Genomic DNA, 21350 nt, shown 5'->3' with positions numbered 1-21350 from the left:
GAAAAGGAGACATGAAAGATGGGCAAGCTTCAATACTGAAGTTGTGATTCAGCAAATCTTCTAGTGCAGTTTTAATAGATAGAGAAGAAAGACATAGAAACTGCCACAACATTGAGATGACCACAATTAGTTGTGGGAATTAATTCCCTCTTGCCACCAAAACAGCTTTGACCAATTGAAGCATTATCTCTGGGAGTGTCTGGAAGTGTGTGGTATAGTGTGTGTGGTATCTGGAACTAGAATTTCTACAGTATCCAATGGATATGGAGGTGGTGCATCTCATGAAAGATCATTCAAACTGAGATTTGAGAGGTTTGGAAGGTGGGTCAATAAGTAGGTCAACCACAAACTGATTTCTGTCTGATGACCATTATTTCTCCAAATACTCATTTTTTCTTGTTGTCTTGCCTCTAAAGTTCATAATCATAAGGCTGTTCTCTGTCATGTATGTGTGCTTGCATTTACATTTTCTATCTGAGCTTCTGCATGGATACAGAATTCTGATTATTAAACATGTCCAATCTTGGCTGCTCTCCCTAATGCTCTGTCATTGGTGAGCTATTGGTTTTTCATGTACTTAACTCTGCTTTATGCACTCTGTTACTTTCCTAAATATAATTGTGGTGTTTTGTGTGCAAATGTATTCAAAAGCACAGCTCTTAATCCTATATTCATGATCCTCTATTCTAATTTACTTGGGTTGTTCACCTTAAATGCTAGCTTGCAGCCTAAGTACAGTTAAACTGTGACACAAGCTCGCTCAGCTTGAGCAAAACATCAGAATGATTCAGTTCACATTCTGGCTAAAAGTGCTTGGCTAAACTGGATCATTTGTTAGCTATAACATTGTTGTATCTGTATTTTCTTAATACAGAATGCGAATTGGGTATTTTCTAATAAAGATTATTTTTTAAAAATGGGCCTTTTAAAGCACTTACTAGAGAGTGCACTAACACAAACTGCTTTAGGGTAGTTTCAGGCCAAAGAATGTGCATAACATAGGTCAGTGTACTTCAGAATTGGTACGAGGCGCATAGTTTTAATGTTCACAAACTTCTCCAGAGATGCCTCAACATGCATTTTAATAAATATGCTTTGACAAAAGGTTAACAAACCTTTGAAACGGACATGCATGGAGCAACACTGTTGTCAAATGTGCCTGACTGGACACCAAACAGAGCCAACGATCGTACTATGTTTTTTTTTTAAATTTTAGTTCTACCTGAAATACCTCTTCGTGGAACATTTTAGTGTCATGGTTTAGTAAGTCTTACTGTCTGAACCTGTTGGTGGTTTTTATGTTATGAGTGATCTTTGTATATTAAGAAGCTAATGGTTTTTGACTGCTTTGCATATTTTTACTACTTTTGTTTGTACACCTCAACAGAACCTTAATACAGAGAATCTGTGCATAAAGAGTTCAACATCGGCATTAGTTTAGTTTTGGGACAGTTATTTTTCCCCACCCTTAAACCTATTAGTGTGGCAGTGTATATGATACTTGTATAATTTTCAGTGCTTATCTAAAATGTGTTAACTGATATTGTACATCTTTAGGCTTGTGTAAAAGGCCATATAAATCCCTGGCCTAATGTACAATACAAAAGCTAACTTGCCAACATCCTGCATAACGCATACAGAATTATCTATAAACCTAGAAGATTTGTAAGGATAAAATGTAAATTATTTGTCATCAAGCTTGCATGTGTGTCATCATTTGGCCGATATCCATGATCCATATAAGTTTCAGTGATTACCCTGTACTTAAAGTGATGCTCCATTGTAGGTTTGTGAACATAATGGGCCATGAAACAGTTTCAGTGCCAGACCCAGATCGGAAATTCATTCAACAGCACCCTGGGAGCTGGGTCTCATTAAAGCATACTTCTGCACACGGGATCCAACTTACAATTGTCTGCATTAGTCATTGCACGACAATGAACTGACAGCTCTATAATTTTGTTTTGGGCTCACTGTTTTATAAACTCTGATTCTACAATTCTACAGTGTTACACTGTTTTCACATATTACAATACATCAGTGCTCTGAGAGCGGTGCAGAAAGTTGGCTTCCACTTCACAAGTCAGCCAAACAGCAAACTGCTCGTGTCAGTAACTACGAACGCACTCACACTTCAGTGGCCAGCACCATAGAGTAGCCATATAGACTGTGGACATCATAGTGGCTCCCCCAGGCCTGCTTGGCATCCATACACAGTGTCTTACTGTACATCACTTCATCAATGATCCCTGCAGGAGGAAAAGAAAAAAAAAAGAGAAAGAAGAAGAGTGTATGGGGTTAATACAAAATATAGTGAAGAGGGGAACATATAGAATGACAATAAATAGTGCAATAGAAAAGGGGAACAGAGAGGAAATGAGAGAAGGAAAAGCAGTAGAGCAAGAGAATGGCTAAAGTGGATTGCAATAAAAAGGGAATCATCAAGGGAGCAAGCATGCCTTCTCATGGTATGATCATGCTGCCTGGTGCACTGTGGCAATAAATGACATAACAGAAGAAACCTTCTCACAATTCATCACCAGGGAGCCAATACTTTTGATTCGCTTCCCTTTGATTTTCACTTACTTTATGAGCTGCAGTGCTAATTTAACAACATGTTGGCTTTAAGCTGCAGTGCACACCAAGGATATCCACTGTTTCTTCACATTTGGATAATATCAAAGCACTATGAGTCATTTTTTCAAGCTTGTACAAATTAACAGTGCAGAGCTTTTATTTATCCATTGCGTCCCGAAAACCCAATGCATGTTATGAATAGAAAAATTGCAGAAAAACACCATATATTTGTTATGATTGTGGCTCAGAGCAAAGAAAATAATGAGTCTTACTTGGAGTGAAAGGGGGGTAGTTTAGGTTGTTATCAGCACAGCCCTTTGTTGATCCTTTCTTGAAATTAGCCACTTCATTCATGTCCTGAAAGTGCATATGTTTTAGTGTGAGGACACACATTTGATAAAACACAATTTCAAGTTCAATCTGACCATTTTGAGTTTAACCATCTATAACTTGCTACATCAGTGTTAATGAATTCAGTGTCTCCTTACAAAAGTGATAACATGCTGAGTAGGAACAACACTTGTTTGTTTCTCTCTTTCAAGACAGTCACAAGTTAAGTGGCCTGAACTAAGCAAATGCCTCATAAGGAGGTTTAGGCTGGACATTGTGAGTGTAGCACTGAACAGCCTGAATAATGAATGGGTCTAAGCCAGATTTTTAACTGAGAAGTCATTAACCGTACAAATTTCAGTCCCGTTTTTGTGTTAGCCTTTGCTTGGTGCTCTTTATTGGCCTCAGTCTTCAACCCACAGTGAAGTAATTGCCACTGAAAATTGCAAAAAAAAAAAAAAAATCCAAGCTCACTGCCCTTGTTTGTGTGAAATTGGCTGCAGAATAATTCCAGGTTCAGAATATCCAGCTATTGAACAGCTAATTACTGAGTGCACTTTATGTTTTGGAAACTGACTCACAATCCAGAGGGCATCATGTTTGATCTCCCTGTAGAATCGCTCATACTCATCAGCCCACCAATCGATGCAGTCTTGGCTGGTGTAATCTGGAAACACGGTTTCTCCTGGCCACACCTGTGAGGGAGAAAATGTGAGCTACTGTTTGTTTACAAGCCTCACAAAGACTTTTCAAGCATCTTCCATAAAGCATAGTTTGCCATCACTTTTTGAGCTTCCCTGCCAATAGTAAGAAGTTCAAGTTTTATTCAGGCTTGGCAGAACTTTCTTGTAGTAAAACTTTATAGTCTTCTCATCCTCTTATTCAAGTGTTGAGATCATCGGCAACATGTCTCACTGCATACTAACAAAATGACTAGGGATGATCAGCTGAAATGTGTAGGAGGAGTGAACTCCATGGGGGAATAAAAAGAGAAACTCTGACTGTGGGGGTGTCTGAGAAACAGCTTAGAGATGTGGGAATGATGAAGAAAAGAGAGCAGAGAATAGATGAAGTAAGGGGTGGGATTGATGAGAGGGAGATGGCAAAGGAGAAAGGGGATAAAGAGACAGACGAGTTGAGGAAAAGGACAGAGAAGAGGAGAGGAGAAATCGATAACGCAATAGAAATATCTAGACGTGACTGTGTGTTAGAAGTTGTCCTTAATGACATGTATTGAGAAAAATGATTAATCCACACAGTGGCGGAGATTTCCTGTGTGTTCCTGTAACTGTGTGTGCATTTTTCTTTGCAGAAACCCTTCTGTAGAACACGGACATATTAAATCTCAAGGTTTCACCATCCTGGCTATATTTTACCTTTACTTCCACTGGCAATAACTTTACAACCCGGTTTGTAGCAAGACATGAATCATGCTTATGTGCGCCCACGTGCACACACACAGATTTATAGGCAGAGGTTTTTGAGAGTTGGTCAGAATTTCAAGGTCAGAGCTTATTGATAGAATGTGGCAGACGCCATCTTTTTTCTAGTGTCATCTCCAGATTTGATCATCTTCAGATTTCTAACACTGACAACAAGGCAAGCACTTCCTCTGCCATTCATAGCTGCTTACTTTAATGTGACTTTTTCTCTGTTTTTATGATCTTTCCTCCTTTGTGCTGCCTATCTATCTGTCTCTCTTCTTTTCTGCCGATTTCTATCTGTCCCTGTGCATATCCATCCTCCAAAGTGTCTTCCCGCCTTCCATCTTCTCTGTCCCTTTGTTCTCTGTACCTGATTATCTGTCTTTTGTCTCCTGCGTTTCACTATGGCGGGCTTCATGTGTATGTCTGTGTCAGATACTCAGTAAGACAGCCAGTCTGTCTCCCTGTGCATTCCCCTCTAATCTATTTTCTGTGCTTGTCTGTCAGCCCGTGTTTCAGTTTGTCACCCTCACCTTTAAACCCACATAGACTCTCTATTCTCTCCCAGCTGTTTTGTTTACTCCCATCAATTGGTCTGAAAAAAAATCTTCATACGTACAGGTGAAGTCTTGCTATTGTTACCCTTACACACCGAAACATTTGGGCCACCAGCATAAGCTTTTATCCTTATCTTTGAAAGCAATTATCTTTTTCTAAAAGCAGAATAAATACCAGCATTTTATTCTTTCTCCGTCAGTACTGGTGCAGAAACAACAGGGGTTGTGTTGCAGAGCCCATTCAATCATATGGAATTTAAATATAATCGATTAGAATCATATATATCCATTCACAACCATGAGGCACATACAACAAAGAATAGCACGTTTAAAAATGGGTACACAAAGATGAACTCACAGAATTTTTTTTTATTCTATTTCTGTGTCCTTTTCTCTCTCTCTCTCTTTCTCACAAACACATGCTCACTCACTCCCACCTACACACCTAATCTGCCATGCAGGGACTCAGAACATTTTAAGATTAAACACTAACGCAAAATCAATCAATATGTTTGACCTCTTCATAAAAAGCATGAAAAGGCGATTAGTGGAGGGACTAGGACTAATCGTGTGTGTAATCAAAGGCAACACTATAAAAGCACAGGAGCAACATACTTTCACCCCCTACTTCGACACTCTGCAGGGAAAAGCTTTTTAAACTTGTGCTCACTGGGGAGAAGGATCAAAAATAACATTCTGGGGGCTTGAACTCCCATTAGAGAGTTTCACCTGGTTTGATGGAGAATCTGAACCAATTACGAATACACATGGATACACAGAAAATTAACAGATTCGTTTTTTCCACTATAAGATCTTTACAAAATGTAAAAATTCAAACAGTTAATTACCAAAAAATGTAAAGGGACCTTCCATGAATTTTGATTTTTGCTTATTTCAACATCCAAATTCAAGTTCCTTTTTATTACTAAAAATAGAATATCAAGTTTAAGGAATTCAAATGTTAAATAAAACCACCTACTGTCTGAGAAAGGCGAGTTCAGTTAGCCCGTGTGTTCCATATAGAAGGGTGAAAGAACTAATACTGACTACTTGGAGATTGGGGCTGCACACCTACTTTGCACGTGTTATGAGGGGCTGATGACAGAAGAAGCTACCACAGTTGATGGAGAAATTAGCTGGGAGCTAGTTGGGGCTAATAATCGCTCCCCAGACTCAGCAAGCAGCTGCTAGCACCTCACACTAGACACCAGCCAACTTGTACTCCTAGTTTGTGGTAGATTCTCATTACATGGCAGCCAGAGATGTGGGCTGAGCCACATTAGCATAAATCCACTTTCACTGAATGGGAATTAAGGTGTAGGGTCAACTGAAGCTATTTTAATGACATCAGAAGCTTTTTTGTGGACAAAACTTTAAAGTGAACAATCTTGAGGAGCCCTGATAAGCTTTTAGGGGATTAATAACTGCCGGAGTGGGACTTTAATTTTTATCCGTGTGTGAATTTTTGGTGTAAAACTAAACATAGTCCGTTTAGGCTTTATACTTTATACACATTTCACTTTCATTTGATGATATTACAGTAATGTGTCATGATTGTTTTTTGTTTTTGTGATAAAATCGACATCAGCAAGAAAATCAGAGTAGACTGTTTTTTTTGTATACTGTACTTTGGCAACTTTCTCACATATAGAAGTCTCAACAGGCAAAATTTCAAACATAAATATATTGTAAACATACAGGATTTTATAAGATCGGAATTTGAATTGCTCTAAAAATTGACAAAGTAACAATAAATAGAATAAAACTAAAAGGTTTGAAAGTATTCAGATTATATGAGAAAAGTGTATTGATGAGCTTTGACTTGATTAAATGTTTTTAGCCCTTTAAGACTTTTATTTCTTTTAAACTCACTAACAACACGGCTATTCCATGTCTACTTCTGAATTTTCCCTGAGAGCAAACAGAACTAATATGACCACCAACCCACGACACCGCTTGACCCGTGCTTTAACAACACAGAATTTCAGACCAGTAGAATTCAGTTTCACTCACAGCCTTCATTTTTTTAAAACAAACACAACTCACCTCTCCTAAGAGAGGAGTTGTCCCATCTGCTTCTGTGACCCAAGCGTTCCTCGCAGTACCTTGGTCGAAGGACTCATATGGAGCATTTCCCACTCTCTTACTGGTGGCTATGGCAGGGTCCTGAGGATAAAGGGGAGATGTTCATTAGAATACCCAAGAACTGAGTCTATGATTAGTATTTTTTTTTCTTTGCATTGACTGTAAGCCGCAGAGCATGGCTGCCACCATAATCAGGATTCAGAGAGAAACCCCTCTTGTTTTTTTTTGGTGTAGCTTGATTTAAAAAAGAAAAACACATGATTTAGGTTTATCTTAAAGTGATGCAGCATTCTGCGGATAACATCAAGTAATACTTTAATACTGTTCTTCAGAGAGCAGTTTATGTTACGTCTGAGAAAGCAGGTCATCATTGGAATCAATCATTTGACCAGCTTTTTACTGATGTACGATGTCAAGCTTGTGTAATTTAAATTTTTTGTCTAGCATCATTATAGCTAATATACATCAACCTGACGTCAGGCCTGCAATACAATAATTTATTTTATTTTTTACAAACGCTGAATGCAAGACAAGTTGTGTAATTTATTTGTAGTTGCATTATGGTGTAAAATGTGATAGTTATTATCTAATGTTCACTTTATTTTATTTTCTTGAGTAAGGAAGTACTTCTTACCAGGATGAGGATGTATCTCTGTCCCTTCTCATGGAGATAATCAGCAAACTGAGGCAGCTCCTGGAACTTCACTTTGTCGTAGGTGAAATCTTTCTTATCTTCCATGTAGTCTATGTCAGTGTACTGAATGTCCTGTTTGGGGGAGAAGAAAGATGCTTTCTGTATGAACAGCGCAAATACAAGCAGGTATTCACAACTTCAGGAAACAAAAAGAATCCAAGAATTCAAAAACTAACTAAAAGGTTTAATTCTAAACAAAGAAAAAAGTCAGTTTCCAAGTCTTCTTTGACAGAATGTTGATTGGATGAATAACTAAATTGGATGAACACATTTTACTTTTTCAAGTTAGATTAAGTTTAATTAGAAATGCTGAACTGCTGACGTGGCTTCCACCAACGCTGGAATGCAGTGCTGGGGCTCCACAGGGTACTGTTTTAGCTTCTTTTCTTTTCACCCTCTACACATCGAACTTAATTACAACTCAGAGAGCTGCCACATACAGAAGTATTCTGATGATACAGCTGTTGTGGCATGTGTGCGTGGTGGACAAGAGGTGGAGGACAGGAACCTTTTGGAGGCCTTTACTGACTGGACCAAAAATAACTGTCTTCTCCTGAACACCACCAAGACTAAGGAGCTGGTGGTGGATGTCACAAGATCAGTCAGAAGATGAGATAGAGACTGTGCAGTCCTACAAATACTTGGGAGTGGTATTGGACAATAAACTGGAATGGTCTGCCAACATAGATACGGTGTACAGAAGGGACGGAGCCATCTCTTCTTCCTAAGAACGGCTCAGGTCCTTCAGTGATATGCTGTGCATGTTTTATCACACTGTCATTGACAGTCCACTGTTCTATGCTGTTGTCTGCTGGGGGAGTGACACTAAAGACAAAAACTATGGGCGCCTGGACAAACTGGTGAAAATGGCCAGTTCTGTGATAGGCAGGGAGCTGGACCCTCTCAGAACTGTGGTGGAGAGTAGCAGATGAAGAGGAAGTTATATTCTTTGATGGTGAACAATAAACAGCCCCTCCACAGCATATTGGCAGGACAGAGGAACAGCTGCAGTGAGAGGCTCATCTCGCTGCGCTGCGGGACTGAGAGGTTCAGGAGGTCCCACAGCCATAAGGCTTTTTAACAGTGACTGCTGACATGTTCTACTCACATTTATTTATTTATGTATTTAGAATTTCCCCCACGGGGGATGAATAAAGTAATTTCCCATTACATTTCTATTCTATTCTATCAATTAAAATTTACATTTCCATCTTGTACTGCAGTAAATTCAAAATTACTCTAAGTACCCTTTTAATGCATCCACTTATGTTTCTACCTTTGTGTATAACTTAGGCAGAGTCACTAAAGACTGAACATCTTAACATGTCTCAAATGCCTCCTCCTCAGATTAAGATTTTTTTTTATTATACATATAACATGCATATATATATAACTAGGATATATGGATATATAGGATATATGCTAGGATATAACATACATCATGTATATATACATACATCTGTGTAGATCTAACACTACTGGGCTTGATGCAAGTGCAAAAAACTTTTGTAAATGTGCTGCCAAATCTTGGAAGGACAATGGGAAAGTTAACACATTCTTCTTCTTTTATTTGTCAGGGTGTGACTTTATGCTTGCTAGCTGTATTTCTGATGCCTGCCAAAATCTACTTCGTATCAACAGAGCAGATGGTTTAGAAGGCTCTGCCAGATCTATCCTCTAATGGTAATCAGCTCCAGACATATTAGGGAGAATGTGATAATACCCTGTGTGGTCTAACTAATGGTTATCAAACATCTCCCTGAGTACAACAAGACAAGAAGCAGCTGCAGCATAATGTCTTTGGATATGAAAGAGTGATTGCAGATTATCAGAATGAAATATTGAGATGGGTGTGAAATTTGTCTGTATTTGATCTTTAGATAAGATTGAGTTCAGTCTGCAATGTTGATTGGTGCATTCAGTGCTGAGATGTGACACAGTCAAATGTTTATGGGGACATAAAAAAATTAGGATTAGTTTTACCTTTTTGATTAAGGAAGTAGAAAACCAAACATTAGTTCTCTGTATGTGACTTCTTACTGTCACTCACCTTTACGGCACCAGCAAAGATAAGCAGTGAGGTTCATTCCCAAGAAAATGTCAAACAAAACTGGTATTTGTCAAATGTCTCAGCAGGGACGAGGTGTTGGAGTAGTTTTAACATTCAGATCAGGATGAATCAAATAATGAAAGGAACTTAGTCGATTGATCTTTGATAAGTTCCCAGCATTCAGTGGTGCTTGAAAAATAGTGGTTCCGGGATTGAACCTATACAGCCCAGCAGACTCTTCATTATTTGACTGAAAGCTGAATTACCCCCTCTAAGCTAAAGGCCATCCCTATCACTCTGACTGTGTGTCAAAGTCGTTCTTCAACCTCCATTCCACATCTCTACAGATAGAGTAGTGGTTGAGGAACTTGCCTCTGGAATCACCTAGTGGTGCATGAATAGATCACATTCAAAAAGAAATCCACAAGGTGACATATGATTGCCTTCACTAACCTCCACTAAAAGCTACACAGTTGGTTAGCCATGCAGTGTCACCAACTTACTTCAGACAGCTGGCATTTAAAATGTGTTAAAGCCCCCTCACTCACCCTTTCTTTCTTTTTTTTTTCATATTTGTTGTGTTCACTTTTTGAGTTTCAAAAGAAAAAAAAACTATTAGAATAACAAAATGAAACGCAGTAACACAGTCATCTTTTTTTTCTCTTACTAGAAAGCAATTGATTGACCATGATTTTAAGAACCATGCCATTTATCCTGATGAGAGTTTATTATTTACTTTTATTTGGGGCCTTAAAGGGACACTATGTAATAAATTAAGTCATTTATTAGCTCAAATCAACATATTCATTCATAAATTAGTCCTCATTGGTGTAAAATGATCTCTGTCAAAAATCTCAATTATCCTCCTGAGTGAAGAATAACTTGTCTTTATCTACATAGAGCGGGCAAGCTCTGTGGAGGCTGCCATGTCCATCCGGTCTATGAAAAACGGCGAAGTGCCGACAGGGACATAAAGCACTTCGAATCGCGTTTTCCCCAACGCCAGGCCTGCAAGCGGAAATTACGTCATTTTGACTTCACGTCCGCCGAATGGCTTATTACTGGCGCTAATGGTAAATAGATTTTATCTCGTAAATTATCCCACTAATAATGCATTGATTGTTACCAAACTTCTGCCGTAGTACACATAGGCTCTTAACTCACAAAACGAGGCATTAGAAAGTTCGACGTCACTTCCGGTAACTCCCGGAATATGACTAATTGCATTGCTTGCACACCAAAGGCTATGTCAACTTATGTTATCTGTCATCTGTATTTATAGTGTTATTGTATGTGTGTTATGTAATCCTTTGTACTGTGTGTCTTGATGTCTTTTTGTTTGTATGGACCTTGAGTCTGAATCTATACAGCTTCTTGAATCTTAAAATATACCGCCTGCCGTAGTTCAAGAAGATGCAACGCACATTTGAAAACGCGAGGCGCTAGAGAGCAAATTCATTCGACTTTGCAAAATAAAATTGCACCACTAGATGGGGGAAGAAATTACATAGTGTCCCTTTAAAGTAAAAGAAAAAATAAATAAGAATTCATATTAATTAATTCATTTAAAAAAAATGTTGGTATTGAGTGTGCCAGCATACACAACAAAACAATGTACTCTGCTGGTGAAATCTTATAAGAATACGGCAGAAAAATAAATCAAAGATGCTTCTTTCAGTCTTATTTAGGCACAAAAGAAAAGATAGTCAAATATGATGGGTTTACCCAATCTAAAACAAAAAAAAAAGCATTCAAAAAAAGCAAGCAGACACTTACATATGGGAGGCCGACGGCACGGTTCCTTTCCACTGTTTGCTTGACCTCACTCAGGCTCCCGTAGTCCCAGCGAGATAGCTGGAAACCCAGCGACCAGTATGGAGGAATGACAGGCTTGCCAATGAGCTGGACAGCATAATTGGGCATAATGTTAATGCTGTTTCTGTGCCAAAGTAACTCACATAACTCACATGGAGCAAACCAGATAACTTGCTTTAAGTTTCCTTTTAGAGTAATAAAATCACCTCGACAAACTCTTGCACCACTTGTTCTGGTGTGTCTCCAAAGAGAATGTAGAAGTCAAGGATTCCTCCAATAGTCCTGTAGGTCACAGCTGGGGCAGGCTGGAGGGTCACCTCTGAAGAAAAACATAAGAATAAAATAAAGATGGAGAAAATGGTAACTGAATCCTAAAAATATTGGAGGGAAAAAAATGAAAAGCCTTTGTAGAAAGCAGATATAAGTGAGAGAGACACATCAGTGGGCATTTCTATTGATTTCTGTCATCTTCTTCAGCCATGTAATATTCGCTTTGAATTATCTGCCTAGTTCTTTAATTGAGGCAACAAATTATCCATGTGGGTTTGTTAAATGAGGCACAGCTCATTCGTTTATGAGTAGGTGTGCCCAAATTTTTGACTGGCACCTTAATTTTCATGTGCCGTTCATGCCTATATGATTATGTAGCATGCCATTGTAAGTTTGTGCAAAAAAACAGTATATAAAGATTATGTTTTTTATGTTCTCTTCCCTTTTAAAGTTGTGGGTTTTTGTAACTGTGAGGATCTCAAAGGAAGGTTTCCAAGTGTGGTTGGAACTGTGTGTATTGCGTGTGAGTGAGTGTCCGTCTTTACCCATAGCGTTGCTGTTCAAGAGAAAGACCCCAAATGACTTTCCACTCTCATCTTCCATACAGAGAAAGAAGGGATATTGTCCATAGAGGTTATGTGTTCCCTGTAGGGATGGCAAAGAGGAATGAAAGGATTAAGGGAAGAGGTGTTAGTAGCAGGAGGGATGTGAGAGACTCATCCAAACTGAGGGACTGACTGCACTGCCTAATCAGCTTATATAACATTCAGTTCTATGATCTTAGAGAAGGAGAATACGGACATGTAGGGATCACAAGTAAACATGCCACTGAGGCTCATGTACACACTTCTCAGACTTGTCAAGCTGACTTTATTTGGAGTATATGATACAATTAGTTTGTGTGTGTGTGTGTGCGTGTCCTCCTTACCCCATTAGGGAAAGCATCTCTTGTGAAAATGGGCCATGTTCTCCAGTTTGTGTCGTGGCGATATTTTGTATGCACATGCTCTCCCAGGCCAAAGATATTATGGGATGGGAGCTTAGCAGACAGCTGTAGGTACTGGTCTGCAAACACTAGTGGAGCCATTGTAGTGTCAAACCTGAATGTGTTTTGCAGAAAAAAAAAAAAAAAAAGCAGAATACAAACAGGTGCGAGTGAGTCCATTGGGATGTGGGAAAAGGGATTGTAGAGGAGAGAAAGAAAATGTGAGAGAAAGGCAAAAGAAACCGAGAGTGCGAGAGAGTGAGAGTAGAGAGCAGCAACAAGACAAGGACGTGTGGAGGAGTTATCGCAGAGAGAAAAGCCTGGGAGAAGACAGACCATCCCATCAGGGTCTAATAAGCCCTCTGGGTAACACTTCTCTTGTCTTCAATACAAGACATGCACTGGTAGTTGAAATAGTGAAGCTGCAAACAGCTGTCAAAACCTACAAGTTAAAGTTGTTGGTGGAGTAAAAACACACTGCTGATGAATAATCAAGAGAACAGTATCATATAACAATACATTTCATCATACAACGGGGTGGTCCGTGGCGTAGGTACAGCAGGCGCCCCATGTACAAGAAGCTGTAGTCCTCGCTGCAGCTGGCCCCGGTTTGACGGCCCTGTGCTGCATGTCGTTCCCCCTCTCTCTGCCCCCTGCTTCCTGTCTCTCTAAACTGTCCTATCCATTAAAGGCATAAAAGCCCCCCCCCCCCCCCCCCCCCCAAAAAAAAAGCATAATGATAAATTGATGTTTCTATTAACAAGTTGCTTTTAACGGGAAGAGAACATTAATCCTTTAACGTCAAAGAGCAGAGTCACATCACTCAATTTACACATTCAGTATCTATTACTAACGCCTGATACTGGTGCAATTCCTATAACAAATTACTCTCGACTGCATGGGGTGATTCTTAACGATGTTAAGAGTAAACATTCAATCCTTATCATCACCCAGTATCATGGACTTTTCACTCGTAGCGTGCAGCTCATGTAATTAACAGAGTTTCATCAGTCAGTTGTAAAAAATATTACACAGTGAATGCAGTATCGATCCGGAGACTCGTTATATCTGCCAAAGAGTACATGTAGTTTGAAATCTGAAGAGTATATATTATTTGTATATTTAGTTTGATGGTTTTAGTATTAACATAAAGAAAGCTTCTTGAAAAGCCAAATCCTAACCCTTTACTTGGATACACCACACAACAGAGATATGAACAAAATATTTGCAGCTGTCACAGGCTAATCTTAACAACAATAGCACTGCCTCTGGTTCAAAGGTCATGTGAGTCGTCGAGAGAGTCACGAATGCCTCTCAGTATTATGGTTCAATAAATCAAAGGTTGTCATGTGGTTTGGAATGTTTAACTAAATTTCTTGGCTGTAAGTGTGGAGAGTGAAAGGCTTTGAGGGGAACATTTTTCATAATGGATAATAATTATTTTAGAATAGTGGCATTATTCAGCTTTGCACTAAATTAATGAAATTAAAGCCCATTAAAGACAAAACTCTGAAATAATTCAATTAGGTTACACTGAAAGGGGAAAATGACTGCTCTTCATGAATGTTTGACCAGAAAACATTGAAAGCACAACAAGGGGTATGAGGAACTGTTCATGAAAAGACAAAGATGCTGTTGATAACATTAATTAAGACCTAATTGATGTGATTTGTCACATCTACATTAACCAGTTGCTTCCTATGAGAAATGTCTTCTGGCTCCCGGTGCAGCAGGCTGGTGCTGCAGGTAAACCCCAAGTTTATTCAAAAGTCAGTTGAAATACTGGAGTAATTCAGCCAAAGATCTCTGATCTACCAGAATTGTGCCCAATATAGTGCCCAATATATATGCTCGACAATATAGCTAGTAATGTGTTACTAATTTTTTTTGGACAAGAGACCCCATGTTTTGTATTTCTGAAAGTTGTTGGTAAGTGGAAATGCTCTATAGCCATAGAGATGCCTGATTGTAGCATTTCCGTTAAGAAAAAGAAATAAAGCAAAAAAAAAACAAAACACCTCATTGTTTTGCCGACAAGATATGAAACTTAATTCTCTTTGGAGGGGTTTAGGAAAGCCACTATGCAACATCTGTTGTGTAGCTATTTTTGAAGTACGTGATACTTGTGGGCACAGAGTGAGTAAATGCTTTTGACAGCCTCTCTCTGCACATTATTTTTCCTGTACCAATCATGTGTAAGATAGACAGCCAGTCATCCATTACTCTCCTACAAAATAAATCAGCAATAACCTTATTGCCTTAATTGCCGTCTCCCTCTCAATGTCAATACTTAAATGCAAAGCAGAGGGTGCATTAAACACATAAACAGAATGGGGTATTCATGGCCCGTGGACTTAACTGCAGATTTGCATTAACACTTTAATGTCCCGGAATGAAATTTGCTAAACGCAAAGAAACATTTTTGCTTTTGTCTCACAACAGACATTAAAGCGTAACGGATTAAGGACTATTGATTAATAGTGAACATCAATAAAATCCTATCCATTCTCCAATCCTGATAACATTTTTTCTGAAGTCAGATCTAGGTTTGTACCTTCCCAGCGAGAAAGAAAAATGAAAAACACATAAGTCATCTACCTTAAACATATATTTTTCCTTGGAGGAAAAAGTTGCACAGTAAATGGCAATCAGATCTGATTCACAGTAACAGAAAATGATGATTTGCCTTGAGTCATGCTCAAGCAATTTGCTTGTGTTTATTCCAGCAGCTACATGGTTATTTTTTGTCCAAAAAAGGCACTGATCAATGGAGCATTAATGATAATAATGGTGTAGAGCTATATATGACTGTGTGTGTGGGCAGACGAATCTAAGAGTGAGCGGATCACTGTGATGTGGCCCATGGCCTACTGAGTATGCCCTGGATTGACATAAACATAATCAAACAGCTAACGTATATCATGGGAAGATCTCACATGTCACAAATTTGCAATAATGCAAAGCAATGAGATGATGTGATGCACTGGCCACCACAGACGATGTCTTCCATAACTGCATCAGCTGAGAAACACAGAATCAATCCTGATTTATTGACAACTTTCAACTCCAAGTTGACAGTGAGAGTTGCAGCCAATGGCTGAGGCACTAAATCAAATAATCGGCAAGTCAGCTTGTCATATATTATATTTTGGGTCTTATGACACTTAACTTGCTTCAAGAATCAAGCCAGTAGAATCTATTATGCACATTGACTGTGGTGTCATCTTAGAAATATTCACCATCGCAGTCCACTGCCAGACTACATGGTTTATCAGTGGAATACCTCTATCCCTCTCCCTGGGTACTGCTATGGCACATTCCATGCATAAAAGTGTATGGATGCACCCACTCTTATTTGAAACAACATCTGAAAATGCATACTTAGTTGTCTTTCATAAGGTCTCTGCTGTTGATGACATTGCAGATCTTAAGGCAGCCCTGTTTTCAATCAACACAAATGCACACACAAAGTAAACACTCACAGGATTTTGTTGTTTTCCTTCCTGCGCACAGTGAGGCCAAAGGGTTTGTGTGTGATCTCCAGTGTGTTGCTGATAGGGCTAGATGGGTCTTTGCTGACTTTCGGGATGTGCTCATGAGGGACCTCATACCTCTGCTTGTGGGCATCGGTGATCTGAGGGAAAAGCAAACAACCGTTCAAACATTGTGTCTGTCACCTCTTAGCTCATGGTCACTTTGTGTATAATCCTCTTTTTTTTCAATTTACAGCCTTTCTTTGTAAAGGTCTGTAGATTATATCCTGCCTTTTAAATTAATTTGGCTCAGCTGAATTTACAATGCATGAATTTGTGTGCACGGAAGCATCGTGTTTGATGGGGAGAGAAAGAGGCAGCCGATGCCTGTCATCGTTCACCTTAAATCGAAGTCGATTGTTTGTCTGCATTTCTGCGTGAAATGACAGCTCTTGTATATCTGCACCATATAAAGAAGGAGAGGCCATTCTTCTCAGATGAGCTGTCATTTCTGCAAAGTAAAATACATGAAAGCACATTGTTAAAAATTATAATGCAGAACAGTGAATATATTGAGTTGAGAGAAATAAATCACATTTAACTACTCATCTATAAAAGAAGTAAACAAACAAGTATTATTACTTAATAGTGTTGGTGCTGCTTGTAAATTTTGGTTTGAATGATTGTAACTGTATTGTATGTGCTTTTGTCCTGAACTTTGTACTTATCATTTCTACCAACAAATCTGTCGACAAAAACAATAGAGATTCATGCCATATTTTGTATGCATTTATCTAAAAACATTTCTTTCTGTAACATTTTAAAGATGGGAAAATATCCCAGAATTCATCTCATCACTGATTTAGGATAAAGCATATTAATTGCAATTAATAGGCCTTTTTTGTGTTCATACATTAATATATTTACTTCCAAAGAGACCTCCACAGCTTCCTTTAATCACCTTTGATGAGAGGATTTTGACATGTTCCCAGGCCTTGCCAAGAAACTTAACTTGGTTGTGTTTCCTGCCCTTGTTACCTGTACCCTTCAATGGATCCTTTCGTTTGCAATAGTTGCAGTAAGAGTGGGTAATGTGGTCAAGGGTAAACTTAAAAGTGGGTTTAGCTTGATAATTGTGTCATGACAACAATTTCTTGTGGTTCATGTTAGCTTGCCAAAACAACCAGAATAAAACCCAACTATAGTCTTGCTGTTATTAAGGGAGCTGCACATCTGAAAAAAAAAAACTGGGATCCATGAATCTAAACCATAACATACTTTTTAACATTAGAAAATATATTTTAGCAATATTTGTATAACCTAAAATGCTGGTGTCCCATTTATCCTTGCATAGAGGCTAAACCCTCTCAGTGCTGTGGTGGAGCAACGGGACTGAGCAGGACTGAGAGGTTCAGGAGGTCCTTTGTCCCTACAGCCATAAGGCTTTTTAACAGTGACTGCTGACATGTTCTTCTCAAATCATTTTATTATTATTGTTGTTATTATTCTAATATACAAACATTGTAAATATATATTTATTTTTTTAACTTTTTGACTATTTTGAATTCCCCCCCACCGGAGAATGAATAATGTATGTTTCTATTCTATTCTCTATTCTTCTGTATACGGTTTGACTGGATTGGTTCTATATCATTCGACTCTCCTTAGCTTGAGCCTCTCATTAAATTCATCAGGTGACCTGAGATGAGACTCAAGTACCAAGTTATTCATTTACCAGTATGATCAAAAAGTTCCAACATTTCTTCTTGCTTCTACTCAATAACTCAGTTCACATTAGGTGGCGAGATCAAGCAGAAAATGTAAAAACCAATCATGTTTTCTGATATGCCATCCATGTCTTATTTCACAGAAAACCAAGCCTTGGGCAAAGTAAACGAAAAGGAAAAAAGATGAGACGATGACCGACAGACTGATGGAATGCGGAGCAGTTAGAGTCAGAAGATAAGCTATATTGAAAGCAAACTATTTCCATCATTTGGTGAACACATGAGCATGAAAACGAGGTGGAAAAAGGAGAAATATGGATTTTACCATAAGGGTTCAGTTGCTTCACAGATTCAACTGTGTATCCATGGTTGGTTGGAAAGAAACACCAGGGTACATTTCTCTCATCCAGGGGGCTCCAGCAACAACCACGCTTCTCACAGTTCAGCTGTTTAGAGAGGTTGATGTTAACATCATTGTTGTTATTCATATTGAAATTACTGTCATTGTTGTTACGATAAACAATGCCATCATTACCACCATCATTGTTCTAATAATCATTATAACTAGTGTAACCATGATCATAAATCATTCTTTTCCAGAAGCAGCACCTGAAGAAGCATCCGTTATGGAGCTTTAACACAAACATGACTTTGCATTCAAGCAGATGACAGTGACTGTACCTTTGAGGCTCCAGCATCTGGGAAACAGTCTACTCTCTCAGCAAGAGGAATGTTGGGGCATTGAGGAACAAAACCGTCAGTAGTTTCTGTCAAAGAGATGAGAGGTTAGCTTGAAGAAAAACATCGAAATCAAAATTTCAAAGTGAAAATGTAACAAGTTTCTGATGATAAACTAGTATGCTGTCTGTTCAGTAGTTTAAGGTTGATGTGCACATGCACGATACCTCATAGAACAAAGTGATCATAGAATCATTGCAGGTGATTGGGTAAACTGAAGATGACGGAACTTTCTTGCATGGTCATTTTAATTTACCAAACAAGAATTACAGGCACCACATAACCATGTGATTATATGACCGCCTGACCATGATGCCCAAGGTCACCTAATATAACATAAGCTATTTAACTGCAGAGCACACACGTCATTTACTGTCTTCATTCATAACACAGGTTTACGATTTGGCAGTGATTTGTTTGTTTTTGAAGGCAATGACAGTGACTTTCCCCTTGCCAAAAGCGGTGTCATGAAGCACCTTTACAGTACCTTGCAAAAGTATTCACCTGCTTTGGTATTTTTCTTGTTCTGTTATCTAAAAGTAAAAATGTTGTGATGGTATGGCATACATATTTATTTCCCTCTCCAAAGCCATTGCTTTTGTAGCTACCCTTTTGGCAGCAATTACCGCTGCAAGTGTCATATGGTATATCAATAAGTTTGGCACAGCTGCACACCAGGATTTGTGCCTCAAACCAAAACTGTTTTGGCTCCTTCAAGCTGCATAGGTCTTTAAATCTCTTAAACCACTCTACTGGTGTTTTAGCAGTATGCTTGGGGTTGTTGTCATTCTGAATTATGAACCTCCATCCCAGTCTAAGTTTTATGGAAGACCACAACGATTTTCCTGTATGACGCACCCGGAATACTTTTCACTTTAATTTAAATGCTTCTTTCTTGGTTTGTTCCTGAAGCACTGTCTTGCTGTGGTTTGGTTTTGTTGCAGATTCTGGAGCCTTTGAGAGCAGGTGTGCTTACTGAGCTCATCTGACACTTAGATTGCAGGTGGACCTATTTTAACAAATTATATGATGTCTGGAGGTAAATGGACACACCAGATCATTTGTTTTTTCAATGTCTACAGGTTGAAGACATATGTCTGCTATACCTCTGTATTATGTATGCATTTCATTGACATGTAATGAAAAAAATAGGGCAAAATGATGCCAGGGGATGAACCGGTTTGCAAGGCATTGTCTGTTTTGTGCAAACAAAAAATGACAGTAAAATTATTCCAGAGTATGTCTTGTTAAGAGTACTTGTTGGACTAAATATCATTACTCTACCTACTGTGAAAAAAACATAAAGTGAACCGACAGTATATGGATGACGACAATATGGTGCTGATGTATTGATGAATTTTTTTTATGTGTTTTGGTCTGAGAGTAAAGCTAGACTTTCATTCATTAATTACAACTTTTTTGTGCCTTTGTATTGTTTTAAGTTTAGATATTTATTTACGTGTTAATGTGGTTTTTCACCTACCGTCTTTCAGGGTACCAGGCTTTCCCGTGACAAACAGAATTATCATGGTGAGGGCCGTCACACTCATTAATATAAACAGAACCAGGAGGATCATCTCCAAACCGGAGAACCGTCTTTTCCCCATCTAACATCCAAAAATAAACACACATATGTGCATCAATGGTGATTCCAAATGCCAACATCATTAACACTCATTGATGGCATCCAGTTTACTAAAGGCAAGGTTGCTAAGGTCCAATTTCTTCCCTGTTTAATGAGAGCTATTGGCAAGGCTAACACACACACATGTATCAAATGGAATCGAAAACATATATCTGACTAACACCTATATAGGTACAAGTTCCAAAATCAAAAGAATAGAGAGGAAAATTTGAAAGTCTGGTCTTTGCAGAGACACCCATCATATCACTCAAACAATTAAGCCTCACTCAGTGTCCTCTTGCAGGCAAACAACAAGGTGAGTTCCTGTATGTGTGTGTGGGTGTCTATTTGGATGTTTGCGAGCCTTAAAGCCATCTTGTTTAATGTGCTGTGAAGAACAGGCGAGGGCATAGAGAGCAACAGAGAGCCAAGCATGTGTGTGCTTGTAATCAATTGTGCTTTATGGAGAAACACTGGAAAGCGCCTGCTAACATGCACTGTAACACACAGACACAGAAACAGATGCACAAGCAACATCACAGTTCAAACCCATGCAGGCTCACTACTCTTCTTTTAGTTTTCACTACGAGCCTAAAAATAGCTCCCACACAGCATATCGCTTTACTTCTCCCAGCTCAGACACATTCTGATACAAATATACACTTACACACTCAACAACAAACTTTGCTTTGCTGTTGGTGGTCTGAGTGAATGAAGTTCAACAATGTTACCCGATATTAAAGGTTACCTGGAGATGTATTCTAAAAAGCTTATGTCAGCCTAAGAGGAACTGGAATAAAGTGTGTTCCTTGAACAACAACAAAAAAAGACTTTCACTAAGAGGAAATACTACCACATGATCACCTTTATCATTAACTTATTCGCAGTTTTGCCCACACTCAACTGTGTTATTTGAAATAAGAACATTAATTATGAAAGTTCTGTATCTATAACAATAACTTTTTATTTAATGCAATATTTACTTAAGATTGGCATAGCTT

General features: G+C 38.6%; 1 protein-coding gene across 1 annotated transcript in view; it reads right to left on the bottom strand.

Annotated features, from left to right (window-relative positions):
• The window catches only part of si (sucrase-isomaltase), a 70547-nt gene extending 50215 nt beyond the window's left edge, over positions 1-20332 (bottom strand). Inside the window, exons 1-14 of the mRNA XM_075473696.1 lie at positions 20209-20332; positions 18669-18754; positions 18313-18433; positions 16662-16771; positions 16270-16421; positions 12731-12902; positions 12348-12447; positions 11739-11851; positions 11494-11619; positions 7608-7739; positions 6935-7054; positions 3489-3602; positions 2850-2934; positions 2132-2249 (exon numbers count right to left, since the gene is read on the bottom strand). Coding sequence (XP_075329811.1) covers positions 2132-2249; positions 2850-2934; positions 3489-3602; positions 6935-7054; positions 7608-7739; positions 11494-11619; positions 11739-11851; positions 12348-12447; positions 12731-12902; positions 16270-16421; positions 16662-16771; positions 18313-18433; positions 18669-18754; positions 20209-20332 — 1673 coding nt within the window. The remainder of the gene's footprint in view (positions 1-2131; positions 2250-2849; positions 2935-3488; positions 3603-6934; positions 7055-7607; positions 7740-11493; positions 11620-11738; positions 11852-12347; positions 12448-12730; positions 12903-16269; positions 16422-16661; positions 16772-18312; positions 18434-18668; positions 18755-20208) is intronic.
• Positions 20333-21350: the final 1018 nt, after the last annotated feature.

The sequence above is a fragment of the Odontesthes bonariensis genome, chromosome 9, assembly GCF_027942865.1.
Source record: "Odontesthes bonariensis isolate fOdoBon6 chromosome 9, fOdoBon6.hap1, whole genome shotgun sequence".
In the NCBI taxonomy this organism is placed as follows: domain Eukaryota; kingdom Metazoa; phylum Chordata; class Actinopteri; order Atheriniformes; family Atherinopsidae; genus Odontesthes; species Odontesthes bonariensis.
Note: the sequence above shows the minus strand (reverse complement) of the source record. Positions and strands in the feature narration are given on the sequence as shown.